This window comes from Mus caroli, chromosome 7, assembly GCF_900094665.2.
Source record: "Mus caroli chromosome 7, CAROLI_EIJ_v1.1, whole genome shotgun sequence".
Lineage (NCBI taxonomy): Eukaryota > Metazoa > Chordata > Mammalia > Rodentia > Muridae > Mus > Mus caroli.
The window spans coordinates 79,024,376-79,041,208 of record NC_034576.1 but is presented as its reverse complement, the minus strand read 5'-3'; the positions used below and the strand labels follow the sequence as shown (position 1 = coordinate 79,041,208).

Below are 16,833 nucleotides of genomic sequence, written 5' to 3'. Positions count from 1 at the left end.
CTCTCTCTCTCTCTCTCTCTCTCTCTCTCTCTCTCTCTCTCTCTCTCTCTCTCTCTCTCTCTCTCTCCCTCTCCCTGCCTCTATGAGACAGAGTCTCACTAATTTCTGGACTATGATAATTTACATTCTTCCAGTAGCTTCCTGAGTAGTTGTAATGGCAGGCCCACCAGGCCTAACTTATGCTTTTATTAACTCTAAACCATATTTTCCAAGTTTTTTTCAAAAGATAAAATGTTACCAGTGGGAGTGCATCTATGGCTATTGGTGGCATATAGTTCATTCTTGGTAGTATGTGAATATCAATGCACCTCTCTGTCAGTGCAAGAAATACAATCATATTGCCATATAATGCTTTAAAAAATATCTAAAATCAGCTAATTCTCAGCAATGGGCAGCAACCTGGATAGTTCATTCTGCATACACAAATAAGCAGACACCTTTTTCCTCAAAACCAAATCTTGCTGCTGCTTTAAGCAATGAATTACCAACTAAAGTCATGCCCACACACATAGGGTGCTGTATTAATCTACTAGACAAACATCTGTTTGTCAGTGATATGCCAATATACTCCAGATAATATTGCTATCACCAGGGACACAGTGACCAACAAGCTGAAGTCCCTGGCCTCATGGGGCATGATTGTATGTGAAGTCAATGGAGTAATACAGGTGCTGACACACACAGTGCATCAGGTAGTGGCAACTGGAACAGACTCTCTAGTGACTGGGTGAGATGGGTATGGTAGACTGCATGGTCAAGGAAGACTTTGCAGATAGGACACACACTCCTACCCATGTGGCAGGAAGGAGTTACAAGGCAGGACCTGGAACTCGGAGATTCCTGAAATCCAGAGAGTGCAGCAAATGGAAACTGCCAAAACTTGGTGAGTGAAAATAAGAAAAAGTGGAGGAGCAAAAGCCAAGAGGGAAGGTAAGGGGAGAAGTATCAGGAATACCAGAAAAAGTAGGGAAGGGTCTTTCTTCCCTGCCCCCCTTTTCTATCTGTCTGTCTGTCTCTGTCTCTGTCTCCCTATCTCTGTCTCTCTGTGTGCCTGTGTATCTGTCTCTGTGTATATGTATTTGTGTCTCTCTGTCTCTCTATTTCTCTCTATGTGTAGGTATGTATGTATATGTGTGTGTCTGTGTCTCTGTCTCTCTGTATCTCTCTATTTCTCTGTCTCTCTATGTATGTATGTATGTATGTATGTATGTATGTATGTATGTATCTGTCTGTCTCTGTATCTGTGTCTGTGTCTCTCTTTGTCTCTGTGTGTCTGTTTCTTTCTGAATCTACCTCTGTCTCTGTCTCTGTCTGTGTGTGTGTGTGTGTATGTGCATGTGTGTGTTTTTGTCTATCTCTTTCTGTGTCTGTCTGTCTCTATGCTTTTGTGTCTCTCCATGTCTCTGAATCTCTCTCTCTCTCTCTCTCTCTCTCTCTCTCTCTCTCTCTCTCACACACACACACACAGAGAGAGAGAGAGAGAGAGAGAGAGAGAGAGAGAGAGAGAGAGAGAGATCCATTGCAGGGAGGCATGCAGACATGAAGGACCCTGTCAGGCAAGGGTGTCCTTACCCTCCTTCATCATTATTTGTCTATGCCATCTTGGAAAACAAAACAAAACAAAACAAAACAAAACAAAACAAAACAAAACAAAACAAAACAAAACAAAAGTCCAAGGAATGACCATCTTTGCCTTGAACCGCCAGGGACACTCCCATGCTACAGAGCGTTGCATTCTCTCAGAGGGTGAGAAAATATTCCCAAAGCCCCAAGAATAACTGTTACCCTTGCTGAGACCCCGCCCCTCATTTCACTTGTCTGTTTCCACTGTAAACACATCAGAGGATGATGCCTGAGGAAGGCAGGATCTACACTTGGAAGGAAGAAGCTAGAGGCTTCCTCCACCTGCCCTCTTGGATAGCTGATACATGAGGCACCTGTATGATGTAGCATCTCCTACTTCTGGCCACATTGCAGTTGAGTACTTTGCACTACAAGGGAGCAAATTGTGTGGTTTTACAGAAGTGTAATTCAGCTCATGTTTCATAGAGCCTCCAGACTCAGTAGATGAAGAGGATCCAAGAGCACACACATCCAGCCTGCTGCCTTCCACCTTGTCCTCCAATGGCACCTCACTATGAAATCCTAAGTCCTTGAGCCTCCTGCATATTCCTTTGAACCCAGCTCCAACCACTATCAATATGTCCATTTGCTTTTCTATCACCTAGACTATACTAACCATGACATCCTCCAGGATACCTATGTTGCTTTTCTCTCATTCTGCACAAGCACAACATGGAAGCTTCACAATAACACACACACACACACACACACACACACACACACACACACACACACCAGACAGAGACAATAATGACTCCAGGAAATGCAGAAGGACTTAAGGTCTAGCAGAAGTCTGAAGTTAGGGACAAGAGCTAAGGAACAGGTTGAGTGGCATCTCTAACCTTCACTGTCATCCATTTATATACACATCTCTACCAAGATGTCATTCCAAATCATTTACTTTTGAAAACATAGATTTGAAGCCTTCTCGAATGAAATGAATGGGTATATCTTATTCCCAGCACATCCAATGCGTATTACACAGCTATGAGGAGCTCAGCCAACCTCTCTGAGTCTCCAGAGAGCAAGATTTTCTCAACCTCTGTGGACAACGGGGACTGGATATTACTTATTGTAGGAGGCCATCCTGAGCACTGTAGGATGTTAACAGCAAACTGGTCTGGATCCCATGGCTTCCAGGAGTACCCCTCCCACAGATGTGGCAGTCACATTGTCCTTAGCCTCAATAAATGTTCCTGAGGGGACAAAATCAATCACATTGAAAACCACTGCTGTGGAATTGTTAAATATTTACCTGTCTTACAGAAGTATTTTGGGCATTAAATGAGATAATATATGAAAGTTGCTCTGTCACCTGCTACTTCTAGGATCTCTGGGAACCAACTGATGTGCATCTTGACATAAATAAATAATTGTTCAGCCAATCCTGGATGGGATGAGGAAGCAGTCTGTGTCTCTCAAGCTAGGGAGTGTTTATCTTTTTGTCTATCCCTTTAAATCTTCGTGATAGTTTATCTTTGTCAACCCACAGGCGGCCATCAATTATGCCAGAATGATACAAGTTCTAAAACCTAAAGGGTTCACAACTACACAACCCTGGATGTTAACCCCTGAGTGCCCAAACTGAAAACAAAGTAAGTGCACTGAGGGGGGACCGGATTTGCATGCATTTGTTTATCCATTCCTTTGCTTATTCAAATAACTTGCTCTGAGTGCCTGCTGTATAAAATACATTAGAGTTAATGGCTTAAGAAATAAGAATTAATGGAATACAGTCCCCAGGGCTGAGGTTCACTCAGTCTAAAGCAGGGGTCAGCACACTGCCCACAGACTATTTTTATAAAGTTTTATGGGAACATAGCCATAGCTATTCCTTTATGTGTTGCCTATAGCTGCTTCTGCCCTCTCAGGGCAGAGGGAAATAGCTATAATAGAAAGAGTGTGGTCCACAAACTCTCAACTATTTTCTGTTAGCCATTTCACAAAAGAGGCTTCCTGGGGGTGGGGGATGGGGCAGAAGGGAGTTAGGCACTAAAAACAACCATGAGTCAATTTAATGCAATGGACAGATCTTGGGTGACAAATTTAAACAAGCTCAATTTAAATTTGAACAAGCCCTATCCCTATATAGCATCAACTCCTTCAGCCTCTGATGGCAGTAATAATAAACTAGCATTGACTTTTACCAAAGTTTATTAAGATCCATTGCTCTGCTCCCGCTCCTGGCTCATCACCAGCTTCCATGTTGCTCATTATTTGTAGAGGGTATAGACTAGCCTGCCTCGATAACTATGTCTCTGTAGTTGACCCCAGGGTACCATGAGAGCAGATATCATGACCACTATGTAAACAGTGATATCCAACATATCATGCCCTTATGATGACTGATGCAATTATATCACATGTATACCATCTTCATCATGACTTGGAGACTTTTACACTTTTACAGTCTTTTCGAAGGGACACTTTGACCCAAACTTGCAGGCAAATGTTAGAATAGAGAGGAAGCCCGGGAGACAGAGGTGGTAAAAAGATAGTATGCTACCTGTGCATAAGAACGACCCGACTTAACAACGGCATGCCAACAATAATGTTTTAACCAAGTTTTGTGTCAAGCAGGAACATCATATCAGCATTATTCACAGCTCTGTTCAGACCCAGGATGGTCACCTCTGAAGAGTTTGACCATCACAGGAAAGGGTTCACTAGCATACCTTCCTGCCACTGGATAACAACCCCACTGTCCTCAATGACTTAGGTTCAATTCAACTGCTTAATTAGGCCCATTAATCCTAACAGACTCCAAAATGACTGGACTGGGTCTTGATGGATACAAGACTCTGGCTTTTTCTGGGTCAAATATCACTAGATTATTATTACTATTATTATATTGCCATTTATTATTATTATTATTATTTTACTACTTAGAGAAGTGTGACACACTTTTCCAGCCTCCCACAGAAAACATCATGTCACTCCATCTTGAAGCTGTAATCTCAAACAACAGGTCAAGCTCCCACACACCCCATGATGATATTCATTCAGAAGTTTTCAAGGCTGATTTCTTCCAGACCCTCAGGAATGGCCCTGGAAACTTCTCAGTGTCTAACAAGAGTCAGAAAGCAAAAGAAAAAAATGAGCTGTTATTAACTGGGGTCTCAACCTGAGCCCCATTGTGCCAACCAAATATGTGTCATTCACACTTAGGCTTTGATGATGAAAACGTTAGATTCTGTTGCAAAGAAGCATCAAGCCCTGCCTATAATGCTCCACTTATGGCAAGCCAACCTAAGGCCAAGTTTAAGATCACATAGTCAATCTATGGCTCAGTCCAGGGTTCCTGCTGAAGGTTAGCAGAAAAATGAAAATCTGATGCTTTGGAAGCAGTCACAACTGAGGTAAAGTTTAGCTTTCCTTGTGCTATCTGTGGGACTTCAGCAAGTCTTTGTTTTGTGCTAACTACCTCTTCTTGGCACGTGGGACAGGTATAGTACTATGACTATTATGTAAGTGGGGACAAAGAGTTCAATGAAACGTGAGCAAAGTGTCCAGCACGCTATTCATCACCATAGTCACGCTGTGGATGGTTGCTCTGGTACAGTCACTCTCTTTAAAACCTCTCTCACTCCCCAGCCTACAGACAGCTTGCAATAGCAGTTAATTAAAGATGTCATCAAATTGGGAGAAGGGTCTCTTGCAGAGGGTGCAGAACTAGAAGACTCTTGTCCTCCCAAACCAATTTAGGACCTTTACAAGTTGTCACAAGGGTCTGGGAGACTAGCGACCCTAACAACCAGCGTTGCTGCTGTCAAGCAGAGACAGCTTGAGAAATGCTACTCGGATGTCCCCGCCCTTGGTCAATCCTGCTCAGTCATGCTAACACCACTTGGAAGGCAACAAATTCCATCAGCTGTTCTAACCCCAGGCTCCACTCACCCTGCCTCCTCCCACCTCCCTTAAATAATGGCTGCGCAAATGCCTCTGAGACCATCTTCAGATAATTTCCTTCAAGACATGCAAGCTGCTAACGCTGGGAAGCACAGATAGTGTGCGCTAGCAAATATGGCCAAAATTAGATTAAAATAACCTCCTGATAAACAAATTACTCACCGAAAATAAATATTGGACTAGCAATGGTCGAGATAACTAGAAGAACAGCACCACCACATGGCAGGAAGAGGAACTACAGGAGCAACTGTCTGCAACTCAGCCCACACTTCCTTGCAACGTCAGGCTGAGGAGGGCAAAGGAGACAACCGGCACAGTTGCAACCTTTTAACTTAAACTTTTTAAAATCACTTATGCACTTATGCAAAACACGTAATTATTTGGCAGGCAAGACTGGACTCGAAGCCAAGAAAGTAAAGAGGAATATGCCAAATTGAATGTGGCATGACGTAATAGGAGCCTGTAATCCTTCCAGTTCCTGCTCGCTCGCTCCGGTATCTCATGCCCTCATTCATCAGTCTTGCTTGATGCTCACCCTCGATGCAGCAGACACAGGCTCCTCACACACATGCTGGTGTTTTAGCATCTCTCACCGGGTCCCATTCAAACGTTATGTGGAGTGGACCGTGTGATGTTTCTGACTTAAGTAACACATGGTCTTCCAAGATAATCCTCCTGATACTTAAGCAATATTTACTTAGCTTCCTTTCAACATTTCGTTGTTCCTTCTTTGGGTTAAGTAAACCTAGCCTCTTTAATCTCTTCCTGGTGAAGCATGGGGCTTAGCTCACTGGGAGGAAGAGACTGTCAGGTAAACCCTAAAGCCTGCTGCCTGAATAAATTATTTAAGCCTTCCAGACTTCAGTTACCTCACTTATGAGATGGGGATTTCGAAATCTCCTTTTCGGGCTAAACATACACAGTGTCTGACATGCTAAGAACTCAATAAATGGTGGATATACGTGTTGTCATTTTAAACCAGCATGGTGATGGATGTGGCTTGCCACGCTGCCTTCAAATGAAGCCAACTGCAGCAGTGTGACAAATACAAAAAAAAATCAATATTATTTGAAGGAGATGCTTGACTCATCAGTGAAATACATAATGTATGCTTCCCCAGAAGTCATAGTAGAAAAAAAAAAGACAATCAGGTTTGTGAACATACAATAACTAAGGCATGGTGGAAAAAGATTCTAGGAAACTGGACTCCTTCCTTATCCAACATCAAGTAATTAGGAGAGCCTCTAATGTGGCCTGAGATGAGGTAAGAGCTGCAGTAAGAAGCCCAACCCCTGTGTGGGTGCTCAAAGAATAAAACAGGCACACACATTTGTGTGCACATTGCACCATGGCTGGTTCCATTCTGTGTAATGCAGTGATTCTCAACCTGTGGGTTGTGCGCCCCTTTGCGGGTAGGGGGTTGCATATCAGATATCCTGTTTGTCAGGTATTTACATTATTCATAAGAGTAGTAAAATTACGGTTATGAAGCAGCAATGATATAGTTTTATGGTTGGTGGTCACCACAACATGAGGCACTGTGTTCAAGGGTCACAGCATTAGGAAGGTTGAGCACCACTTTACACTGTAAAGAATTAGCAAGGAACCTTACATTGAACAGTGGTGACAGAGGCTGGTGCTCAGACATACCCTAACAGAGACAAGTGTGCTGAGGGCAAGAAGAGCTGCAAGAGCTAACTGTCAGACCTCTTCTACCTACTCCTCCATTTTCTTCTCTGGGAATGAGAGAGACAAGTAAGGTCAGTAGTGTCCAAGATGTTCTGCGACCATATGTTCCTGACAATAACCCTTAACTACCTTTTGGGGCAGCCACGAGAACTAAATTAACAAGGATGCACTCTCTACTCAGCAAATGAATGACACATGTTTGACAAAGCGTGAGGGCCCATGCCTCCTGTTTCAACAGTCAAGAGGCTGGGGTCTGAGGATCAGGAGTTCAAGTCCAGTTTAGATATAGTAAGTAGTAGTCCAGCCTACTCTACAGGGGTAAGGCTAAGTTTAAAAATAAAGAAAATAGAAAAGACTTAGCCATATTTCACGGTGTGCTACAATCCACAACATCATATTGTACATGATAAATATAAACATGACCATAAATTATCAAAAATAAATAATAATAATTTGGTTGGGAGGATGTCAGTGGTTGGTAAATTACTTATTGTGGGGGCATGAAGACACAAGTCCAGTTCAAACCCCAGAAGCCACACAAAAGCATCAGGAATGACCATGAACACACTTGTAATCCCAGTATGGGGGAGGGTGAGACGAGCAGATCCCTGGGCCTCACTGACCAGCTCTCTAGCCTGCCTTGCAAGTTGCAGGCTGAGTAAGTGACTCTTTCAAAAACCAAGATGGATAACAGCTGAGGAACAACTCCTGAAGTTGATCTCTAGCCTCCATACAAGTTGAACTCACATATGTGCACATATATGTACACACACACACACACACACACACACACACACACACACACACTGGGAGAGAGAATGAAGAAATACAAAGAAAACTCAAGGTCTTTCAGCCATGAGAGTCTGACCTCCTTTTAGTTTATTAGGAAACTGAGGTAGGAAGCATAATGTCTCAGAAACCTAGAGCACCGGACTTGTCAAGCCAGGCCATTTCTCCTGGAGTGGAGGTCAGAGGCTCTGTGAGAGAAACATGCACATGAGCCCCAAGAAGGCTGTACTAATCGGCTGGTACTTGTGCATGGCCATCATAGCAAAGGGGCTACAATACCAACCATCTTCAACACACACATCCATCCTGAGGATGGATGCCAGCACTCCTTAGCAGTTTCGGTGAATCTTGAAATTGGCCCATCATTGGCATCTCAAAGCAGGGGTGATCATCTGGCCACCATGTGCTCCAGCATCTACACTGCCAACCACTAGACAAGTGCAGATGTTTTCTCCAAGCACAAGGCTGTTTATCCATGCCAGGTTGCTCTGTGTGTACTGGGTTTGTCCTTCCTTCCTATTCTCTGCAGTAACACTGCTGCAGGCTGTTCCCTGGGAATCAACCAGACAGAACATTAACTAGGAAGGGCTGTGAGAAGTCTTGCCTTCCTGCCAAACTTTCCATTAGCCCTCTTGTCTATCCTGCTCCCTTCTTCTCTGTGTTTCTTTCTCTGCTGACTTCTCTTGGCCCCCTCCCTTTCTGTAACTTCCTGAGTCCCCCCAAATGCTAATCCTTAAGTCAAAAAGAAGTATGAAGTAGACTTCTCTTCCCTCAGTAAGATTTAGGGCCTGAAGCAAAAGGTGTTTCCTTGTTACAAGATTATGACCTTTAAATCTGGGCAGCAAGGTTAATGCCAGGCCATTATTGGAAGATTCATCCTTGGGGCCAGCACAAATCAACTATAATCCCATTTCTGTACCTCATTCGAAGGCTGCTCCCATGATCACAATTTTTCATAAGTGCATTTATGAGTAATGCTTATGAAAAGGAGGTTAAGAAAGGGAAAGAGGGAAAGACTGCAGGCACAATGAGAACAGGAGAGGGGTGTGAAAGTGAGAGAGGAGGGCAGAGAGAAAAGTGAGAAGAAGAAAAGCCTAGTGGAGAGAGGGAGGGAAGGAGAGAGAGGGAGAGAAACAGAGACAGAGAGAGAGAGAGAGAGAGAGAGAGAGAGAGAGAGAGAGAGAGAAGAGGAGGGAGAGGGTGAGGGAGAGAGAGAGAGGGGAAGGGAGACANAGAGAGAGAGAGAGAGAGAGAGAGAGAGAGAGAGAGAGAGAGAGAGAGAAGAGGAGGGAGAGGGTGAGGGAGAGAGAGAGAGGGGAAGGGAGACAGAGAGAGAAAGAGAAAGAGGAAGAGAGAGAGAGTTGTTTTGGTTTGTTAGAGAAAAACAAGACAAGCAGTTGAAGTAGTGTGATTTCTTAATCAAAGCAGTATTAAATTTCGATAATAAGAATCTAAGTGCTTTTGGATAGAATACAACTCAAAAAGGCAAGCTCTCTACACAGAACACTTAGTGGAGAGTGTTAGTGGAGAGCGTGCATGTTGAGCAGAGAAATGAACTGATTTGAGGGATGCTCTGGAATTTAGCGCAGGCCATCCTAATCTAAAAGACAGAGACAGATGGACTCTCGGATGCACAATGGCTTTTCTCTTTGTAGCATCAAATAGCTGAGACAATTGGACATGAGGCCTCAGATTTCTGTGTAAAATTTGCCTGATCAAAAATTGAGATTTGAAATGCCTTTGCTCATTTCTCTTCCTACCATCCTCATCTCCTGTGCTAGCTACATTACTTCCAGCCTGTTTGATAAGAGACCAAGAACCAAAGAAAATAATAAACTCTCCCTAATGTGACCCAAAGTTCTTTCCTTTCCCTGTACTACTGCTGTGGGCAGGCCCCACTCCTCCAAGAACTGGGTCCTGGCTTTTCTGCACCTAGTGGGGAGTTAACTCCAGTCAGCCACAAATAAATAGAATCTTAGTAACCTCAGATTCCCAAGCCTGTCTTCATATTGACGGTCAAAGGCACACTGACTGACTAACCGGTAAATATTTTGTTCTAGTTTTATTTAGACAGGACAATGTCCTCCCTTTGTGATGCAGTTACTGAGATCTGCTAGAATGGCCAATTTTTTTATACTCACTGACAAGTAAACATGAAGCCAGAGTAGCCGCCACATAAGAGAAGTATGCCTTTTATAGATAAAAGTCTACATAAATGTTCCAGGAGAGCTGAGCCACATGCAGTTTTGAATTTTAGACACAATCTAACATCCTGTATTTAAGTTCAACTGGTAGATTCAACACTTTCAATTCAAGTCAAAAGGTACTCAGTGTTCAAGTTTAGCTACACATGACATTTAAGCATTATCAAATGACTAGACATTTCCAAAACACTCCCGACTAGGTGGATCGGTGTCATCTATGCCCAGATACTCCCTGCCATGTATCCTTGGATTCGGATGCAGGAACAACAGTGGCCACTGTCTGGTAGGCTGTGATTGCTCTTCAAGCCCATGGTCTATCTTTGCCATCTCAAGGAAGCCTTCTTTTGTGCTGAGCTCACAGATGATCTGAGAACCCTTCTACCTACACGTTAGAGTTGCCACTTGGAATACAACCTCCCTGCCCCAGCAGGGTCCCCTCCACATAATTTGTGAATGTTTGTAATACTGGTCTCCCTCCTGTGTTCTTGCTGCTTACGAATGCATAGGAATGATGCTTGAAGCTGGGAAATCATAGATCAATTATGAAACATGAAAATACCAAAAAAAAAAAATGAAAAGGGTATCCTGGGAAGGAAATTTTGAAGCATTGGGTGGATTTTTACCCCACGTGTGCATCCAAATAGGTTTTGGCAGTTCTCAAAAGGAAGCAGCTTTGATTCCCATAGGGTGGGCTGGGTTGTTACATCTAAACACAATGCCAAATGCCATAGCAACCTAGGGTGTCACTAAATAATCCACAATGCATAGAACAGATCCCAACAAGAAAGAATTACCCAATTGAAAATGTCAATGGTGCCAAGGATGAGAGTCTCTGATATAAATGAAGGTTTTGTATTTAGTTGGGGAAAGAATATTAGAGAACCTCTGATCCAACTGTTTTGTGGTATAAATAACCAAAGACCCAGGCAAAGACCCATATGGACAGCTCAGCAGAATTAGCAGATAACTCCATATATCTTCCTAATGGGATGGTAAAGCCTGCTTTATATGTAGAAGACAGCAGGCTTTCAGTTCCCTAGCAGCCTATTAGTAAAGTAAATAGAGGTTAGAACTACAAATGTTAAGACCATTGGTTCTAAGCATGGATTGTTAGGTTTAGGTTGTAGGGAACAATCTTGCTATTTCGTCTGGGTAAATATCACAAATCAATCATTTAATTGTAATCAACAAATATGTGCTTTCAGCCTTGTTGTGCTGATACAAGAAACATACGGATCAATAGAGATAACCCCTGTCCCTTAAAAGTCCCTGCTGAGAGATAAAGGCAAAAAAAAAAAAAAAAAAACCCAAAACCCAAAAATAAACAAAAAAATCCCTTCAGTTCAGTCACATCAAGGCACCGAGGTAGGAAATCCTATGGAAACAGAAAGCAGGGGCACCTAACCTAACCAAGTGATCCAGAGAATATTCTACAGCGAGAGTCAAAAGTCAACCCCTAAAACCAGTGCTTCCCAACCTATGTGCTGCAACACCTTTCAGTGGGGGTGGGGGGAGGCCAACCGACACTTTCACAGGGGTCGCAGCATATCAGATATCCTGTATTTCAGATATTTACATTCCAATTCATAACAGTAACAAAATGACAGTTAAGGAGTAGCAACAAAAATAATTTTATGGCTGAAGGTCACCACAACATGAGAACTGTACTAAAGGGTCACAGCCTTCAGAAGGTTGAGAACCACTGCCCTAAAAGAAGAATGTAAGTTAGACAACTCAGAGCTGAGCCCTCTACAACTGCAGGCTCAACTTAGTAAGTATGGCCAATGTGTGGAACAGCCTGCCAAACAGTGTGTGACTGAGTCTGCTCATATTTGCAAACACTCCTGGTTTTCTATACTATTGGTCTTCTAGAGCAAGATCCCATGATCCTTATCACTAAAGTTGTGGAATATGAGACTACTTTCAAATTTTTCACAACATAGGTACATTTTATGAGAGGTTACTTAACTTCAAATTTAAGGGATAAATGTGTGTGTGTGTGTGTGTGTGTGTGTGTGTGTGTTGGAGGTAAGATGGCCCTCCTTCTTAGCCCTCGGGGTTCTTTTCCCAGGAAGAGTCAAGATTTCTATTGCCAAAGCTCAGTTGAGAGGACCCAAGAGAAAGCTCCTCTCCCAAGGCACTGCACTCACTGGTGTCCCAAGGAGCAAAGCTCATGTCCTTCCTATCCCTTGTCCTCATCCAATGCCATGCAAGTGAATGGAGAAAGACGCTGTCTGTCATAATAAGAATCAAGACCTTAAACCTGTAATTGGTTGACTCTGAAGAATCAACAGCTCAAGTAACATCTTTCCATGTTAAGTAGTCCATAGACTCCTTCCCACCCCTTCCTAGTCTGATCCCGCTGCCTCCCACCTGACTCGTGTTTAAAAGCTGTGTATGTGGACAGACGTCCAGACTGTATGAAGCTCTAACCAAGGAAATGAAATCAAGCTTCATTTCCCTCTCCAGTCTATAAAAGGAAATGTCATGTATTTTGGCTTTTTCTTCATGCTTCTGGTTGACAGAGATGTATGGGTGGTGGAGAAAGAGTGTTCTTATTTTTATTTATTTATTTACAAGTTTTATTAAAGTTCACCTATTACACACAGGCCCCAGGCTTCCTATAGAGAAACAAATATCACCATTGAAAAAGGTGGTTTCCAAGGAATCAAATTAAAACAGATGAAGCAGTAAGGAGGGGAGAAATAAAAACATTAAGGCAAGACTTCACTCCCAAGTGCATCTTGCCGTCTATTATATTGCACACGTGAAATTGACTCCCAATGTAATTAGGCTAAGACCACGAGGTAAAGGAAAAAAAAAATTCCTCACAATAATTCAGAACCTCCAAGCTATTCTTTTGCAATCACTCACATAGTTGAGAAGAGAAATAACTTTTTAATAAAAATAAAAATAAAAACAACTTGTCAACCTCTACATTGTCCAAGTAATTCCTAACACCCTACCTGCCCAAGTATATAGAGAGTCATGAGCTAAGTTAAAAAACAAATCCAAGTATTATTGTCTACCTACCCACTCATACATAAACTTTTGTTCTATTGGACAGTCCCATGGGCCGGGATTTATTCTAGTAATGCTGAAGGATTGCTTCTTCTGTCCAAAAGAATTGAAGAGTCCCCAGGTCTGCAATAGACAAGTTACTTCTTTTTGTAGGGACAGTTGAGTTGTCTGTCTTATCTACTTTTCTTACTGTGATAAAATACTCTGACAAAAGCAACCCAAGGGAGAAAAGGGTTTTCTTGGCTCATAATTCAAGGTATAGTTCAACATGGTGAGAAACTAAGGCACCAGGAGCTTGAAGTAGCAGGCCATACTACATACACAACCACGACACAGAGAACAACAAAGGACGGACCCTATCAGCAGATGTAGCACCCACTTTGGCCAGATCTCTCAACTCAATTAATCCAATCATAATAACCCCTCACATGCATGCCAAGAGACCATCCTCCCAGGTGATTCTGTGATGGGCCCCATTTTGGCCCTGGTTTGGGCCCTGATGACAAACTTGAGCCTGGCTTAAGTTTCTTCTGCCTTGTAGGTGAGCCTAAGCCTGGCTCAAGTTTTGAGACCTGTCTCAGTCACTTCTGTATCAGGGTGACTCAGCAAGATCTGTTTAGTCCTGCCTCTGCCCCGCCATAGCTGATGTAGAGCTTTGCCATTGGCCCTGTCAGTCATTCCATACCCTCCGCCACCCTTCCCCAACTCCTACGTCATCTTACCCCACCAAAAATCCCCCTCCTTATGTTCTGAACTTATGTAAGTGAGAGCCTGATGCCGTAAAGTTGAATTCCTGCTTTGACAAGACTCACGGCTCAGTGTGTTTCTTTTGGGCAGTAGACACTCTCCATTCTGCTCAGCTTCAGAGACCCCTGCAGGACCAGAACCTCTTGCCTGTACCTGCTGGCAATTCTGGAGTCTGTCCACTTGACAATCAACACTAATGATTGCAGATTATAAGTGGACATGTCCACATGGAGATATATTCACTCTCTTTTCTACAGTCACCAAATTCTCTTTTGCCAACAGACTTGAGACACGGCTATTTCTCCACAGGTCAGAATGGAGCCATGGAACAAAAGAGTACCTATCATAAAAATAAGAACGGGAAGAGATACACACACACCGCCCCCTTTTTAAAGAGATGCTTACTGGATTTCAGCAATGCTGCCAAAACTTCAGTGGCTGCCCTGGGAGAAAAAGAAAAAAAAAGCGAAAGTCAATGTTCAATGGTCTTTTTTTGTTAGCCCGTGGATCCCATAGGTAGAGTGTTCATCGCTTCCACCTATCAGACTCATTATTAACCACACATAGAAGGCATTCTATTGATCTCCGCTGACCATTAAAGAGGCATAAATGTAGAAATCACATTAACTGAGGTGTCTATCTTCCAAATGGGTCTCGGAGGTCCCCTCTGCAGCTGAAAATACCCTCCTTTCCCCATCACTTCCCACCTTCCACAAACTTCTTTGCACAGCATTTTTTTTTCTTTTTAGGTGCTGCCCTTTCCAGCCCGTGTAAAGTTTCTCAATTTGTACCTGAAAATGTGGTGACTCTGAAGGACGATTGGGAGAGAGGGCCTGAGAAGGCATGGGGAACACAGCAGTTTTGTGCCAACTTCCTGAACCACTCATGCCTAGGACACACTAGAAAACACGCACACTGGGAGAAGAAGCTGTTTGCTTAGGATGGAGACCTTCCTCCAAGTACATTGCTTTCTCCCACAGGAGAATGTCACAACTTCCGCAGCACAATGAAGTAGTAGAGGAGAATAAAAACCATCTTTTATTCCAGTTTTCAGTGACCCTTCAGTTTGTTCTTGATATCTGACAGAATGCAAAGCCCCAGTGTTGTCCTTTGAATATATCCTCCAGAGCTTATTTACTGAGGACTTTAATTCATATGTCCGTGGTATTTCAATGTGAGACTTTTGGGAGAAGTGATTGAAATGACATGAGACAATGAGACTAGGGTACCAGGAAGTCACTTATGGTTTTATGAGCCTTGCTCCTCAAGGTGTGACTCATTACCTGCAACATCACATTTGCTGACAACCAAAGAGAAATGCAGAATCTCTAGGCTACTCCTCATCTCATGAGTTAGAATCCCATTCTAACAAATCCTCACATGCACACTGGGGAATATCAATAATGGGTCTATTCAGTTGCATCAATGTGATCTCTATGGACCTGGCTGGTGGTCCAGTGGGGTCGGTGCCTTGCTGGACCATTCTCAAACTTTTTATGTCTTCCAACTCACACACTTTCCTTCTCTCCTAATCCATTTGGCTGCCCTACTCTCTCCTCTAGATGCTGAGGAACTTCCCTAAGTTCTGATTCTTTTTTGTCCCATCACACCATGGGCCCTAGGGACTGCAGTATCTGGATTTTCTCAGTCTCCATGGAGTTAGAAGAGTAGGATTGCGGAAGCCAAAATTCAATTAAAGGGAGAAAAGGATGGCTATGAGTGACTAGTGGGGAGTCTCTCGGTGGAATCTGGCCCCACTGACTTGAGACTTTCCAGTGCTAGTTTCCCTGGGATGAGTGATTGTCTCTGCTGTCCATTCTGCAGTGTGAGTTTTGCCATCATAGGAATCCTGGAGGCTAGGAAGAGATGCGATTATATCTCAAACACGTTGTTTCTGTTTTATTTATTCTTACTTTTTTTCACATTCATTTTTCTTCCTCCTGCTGCTGGCTCAGTCTCAATATCAGGCAACGTACTGAAACGAGTACTCTGAGGTAAGGAAGTGGCTGATGAGAAAATCTGTATGACATGAGGACAAGAGGATTCCTGGTTTGGGGCACAAGTCTCTTCACATGTGTGTGTAGCCTAGAAGGGACAACCTATTCCCTCTGGCCTATGTCCCCAGTCTTCAGATGTGAAGAGAGCACAACACTGTTTGCCTTAAGCACAAGTTACTAGGACCATATGTAATATGTCTGTTCTCAAAAAGAACAAAGAGCCTTCTTCCATGTTGCAGTTCTCTCTAAGTCAATGCTCTCCTCTGTAGGGATTTTAATTTACTTCCCGTTACTAAGACAAATACATAAGACTGAGTAATTTAAAAAGAACACAGGTTTATTTAGCTCATTGTATTGAAGTCTAGTAAATCTTAAAGCATAGGCCAAACATGTTCCTGTTATTAGGTTATGCCTTCTTGTTGCATAACACAGCAAAGACTATTACATAGCAAGACAGCAAAGCCAAAACAAGTTAGAGGAGAAGAATAGACGTGTGGAAAAACAGGAAAAGATAAGGGATATTCAAAGTAGGCGTCTAACTTAGTCTAGATCACCAGCCAGGTCTACAGAGACAAGTGACCTGGTATGACTGATCTACAGAACACTTTCACCATGAGACAAGACACAAGATAATAGGTTCAGAGAACAGAGGAGAGGTGAGGGAAAAGGATGAACTAAAGGAAACTTAAGAGTCTTGCTGCTCAGAATATGAGTCTTTACCAGCACTCTGACATTTTTTGAGAGCTGAACAGAAATGTATACTGTGTAGCCTGTCCCCTGACCTGATGAATTAAAATCCCGTGTTAGCAAATCCTCCTGTGCACATTAAAATTTGTTAATAAATGGTCTGATGA

At 42.9% G+C, this 16,833-nt stretch overlaps 1 protein-coding gene across 1 annotated transcript in view; it reads right to left on the bottom strand.

The window, feature by feature from the left end:
- Agbl1 (ATP/GTP binding protein like 1) overlaps nt 1–16,833 on the bottom strand; it is an 842,475-nt gene that overhangs the window by 692,180 nt on the left and 133,462 nt on the right. Inside the window, exon 6 of the mRNA XM_021168273.1 lies at nt 14,388–14,425. Within this exon, the coding sequence (XP_021023932.1) occupies nt 14,388–14,425 (38 nt within the window). The remainder of the gene's footprint in view (nt 1–14,387; nt 14,426–16,833) is intronic.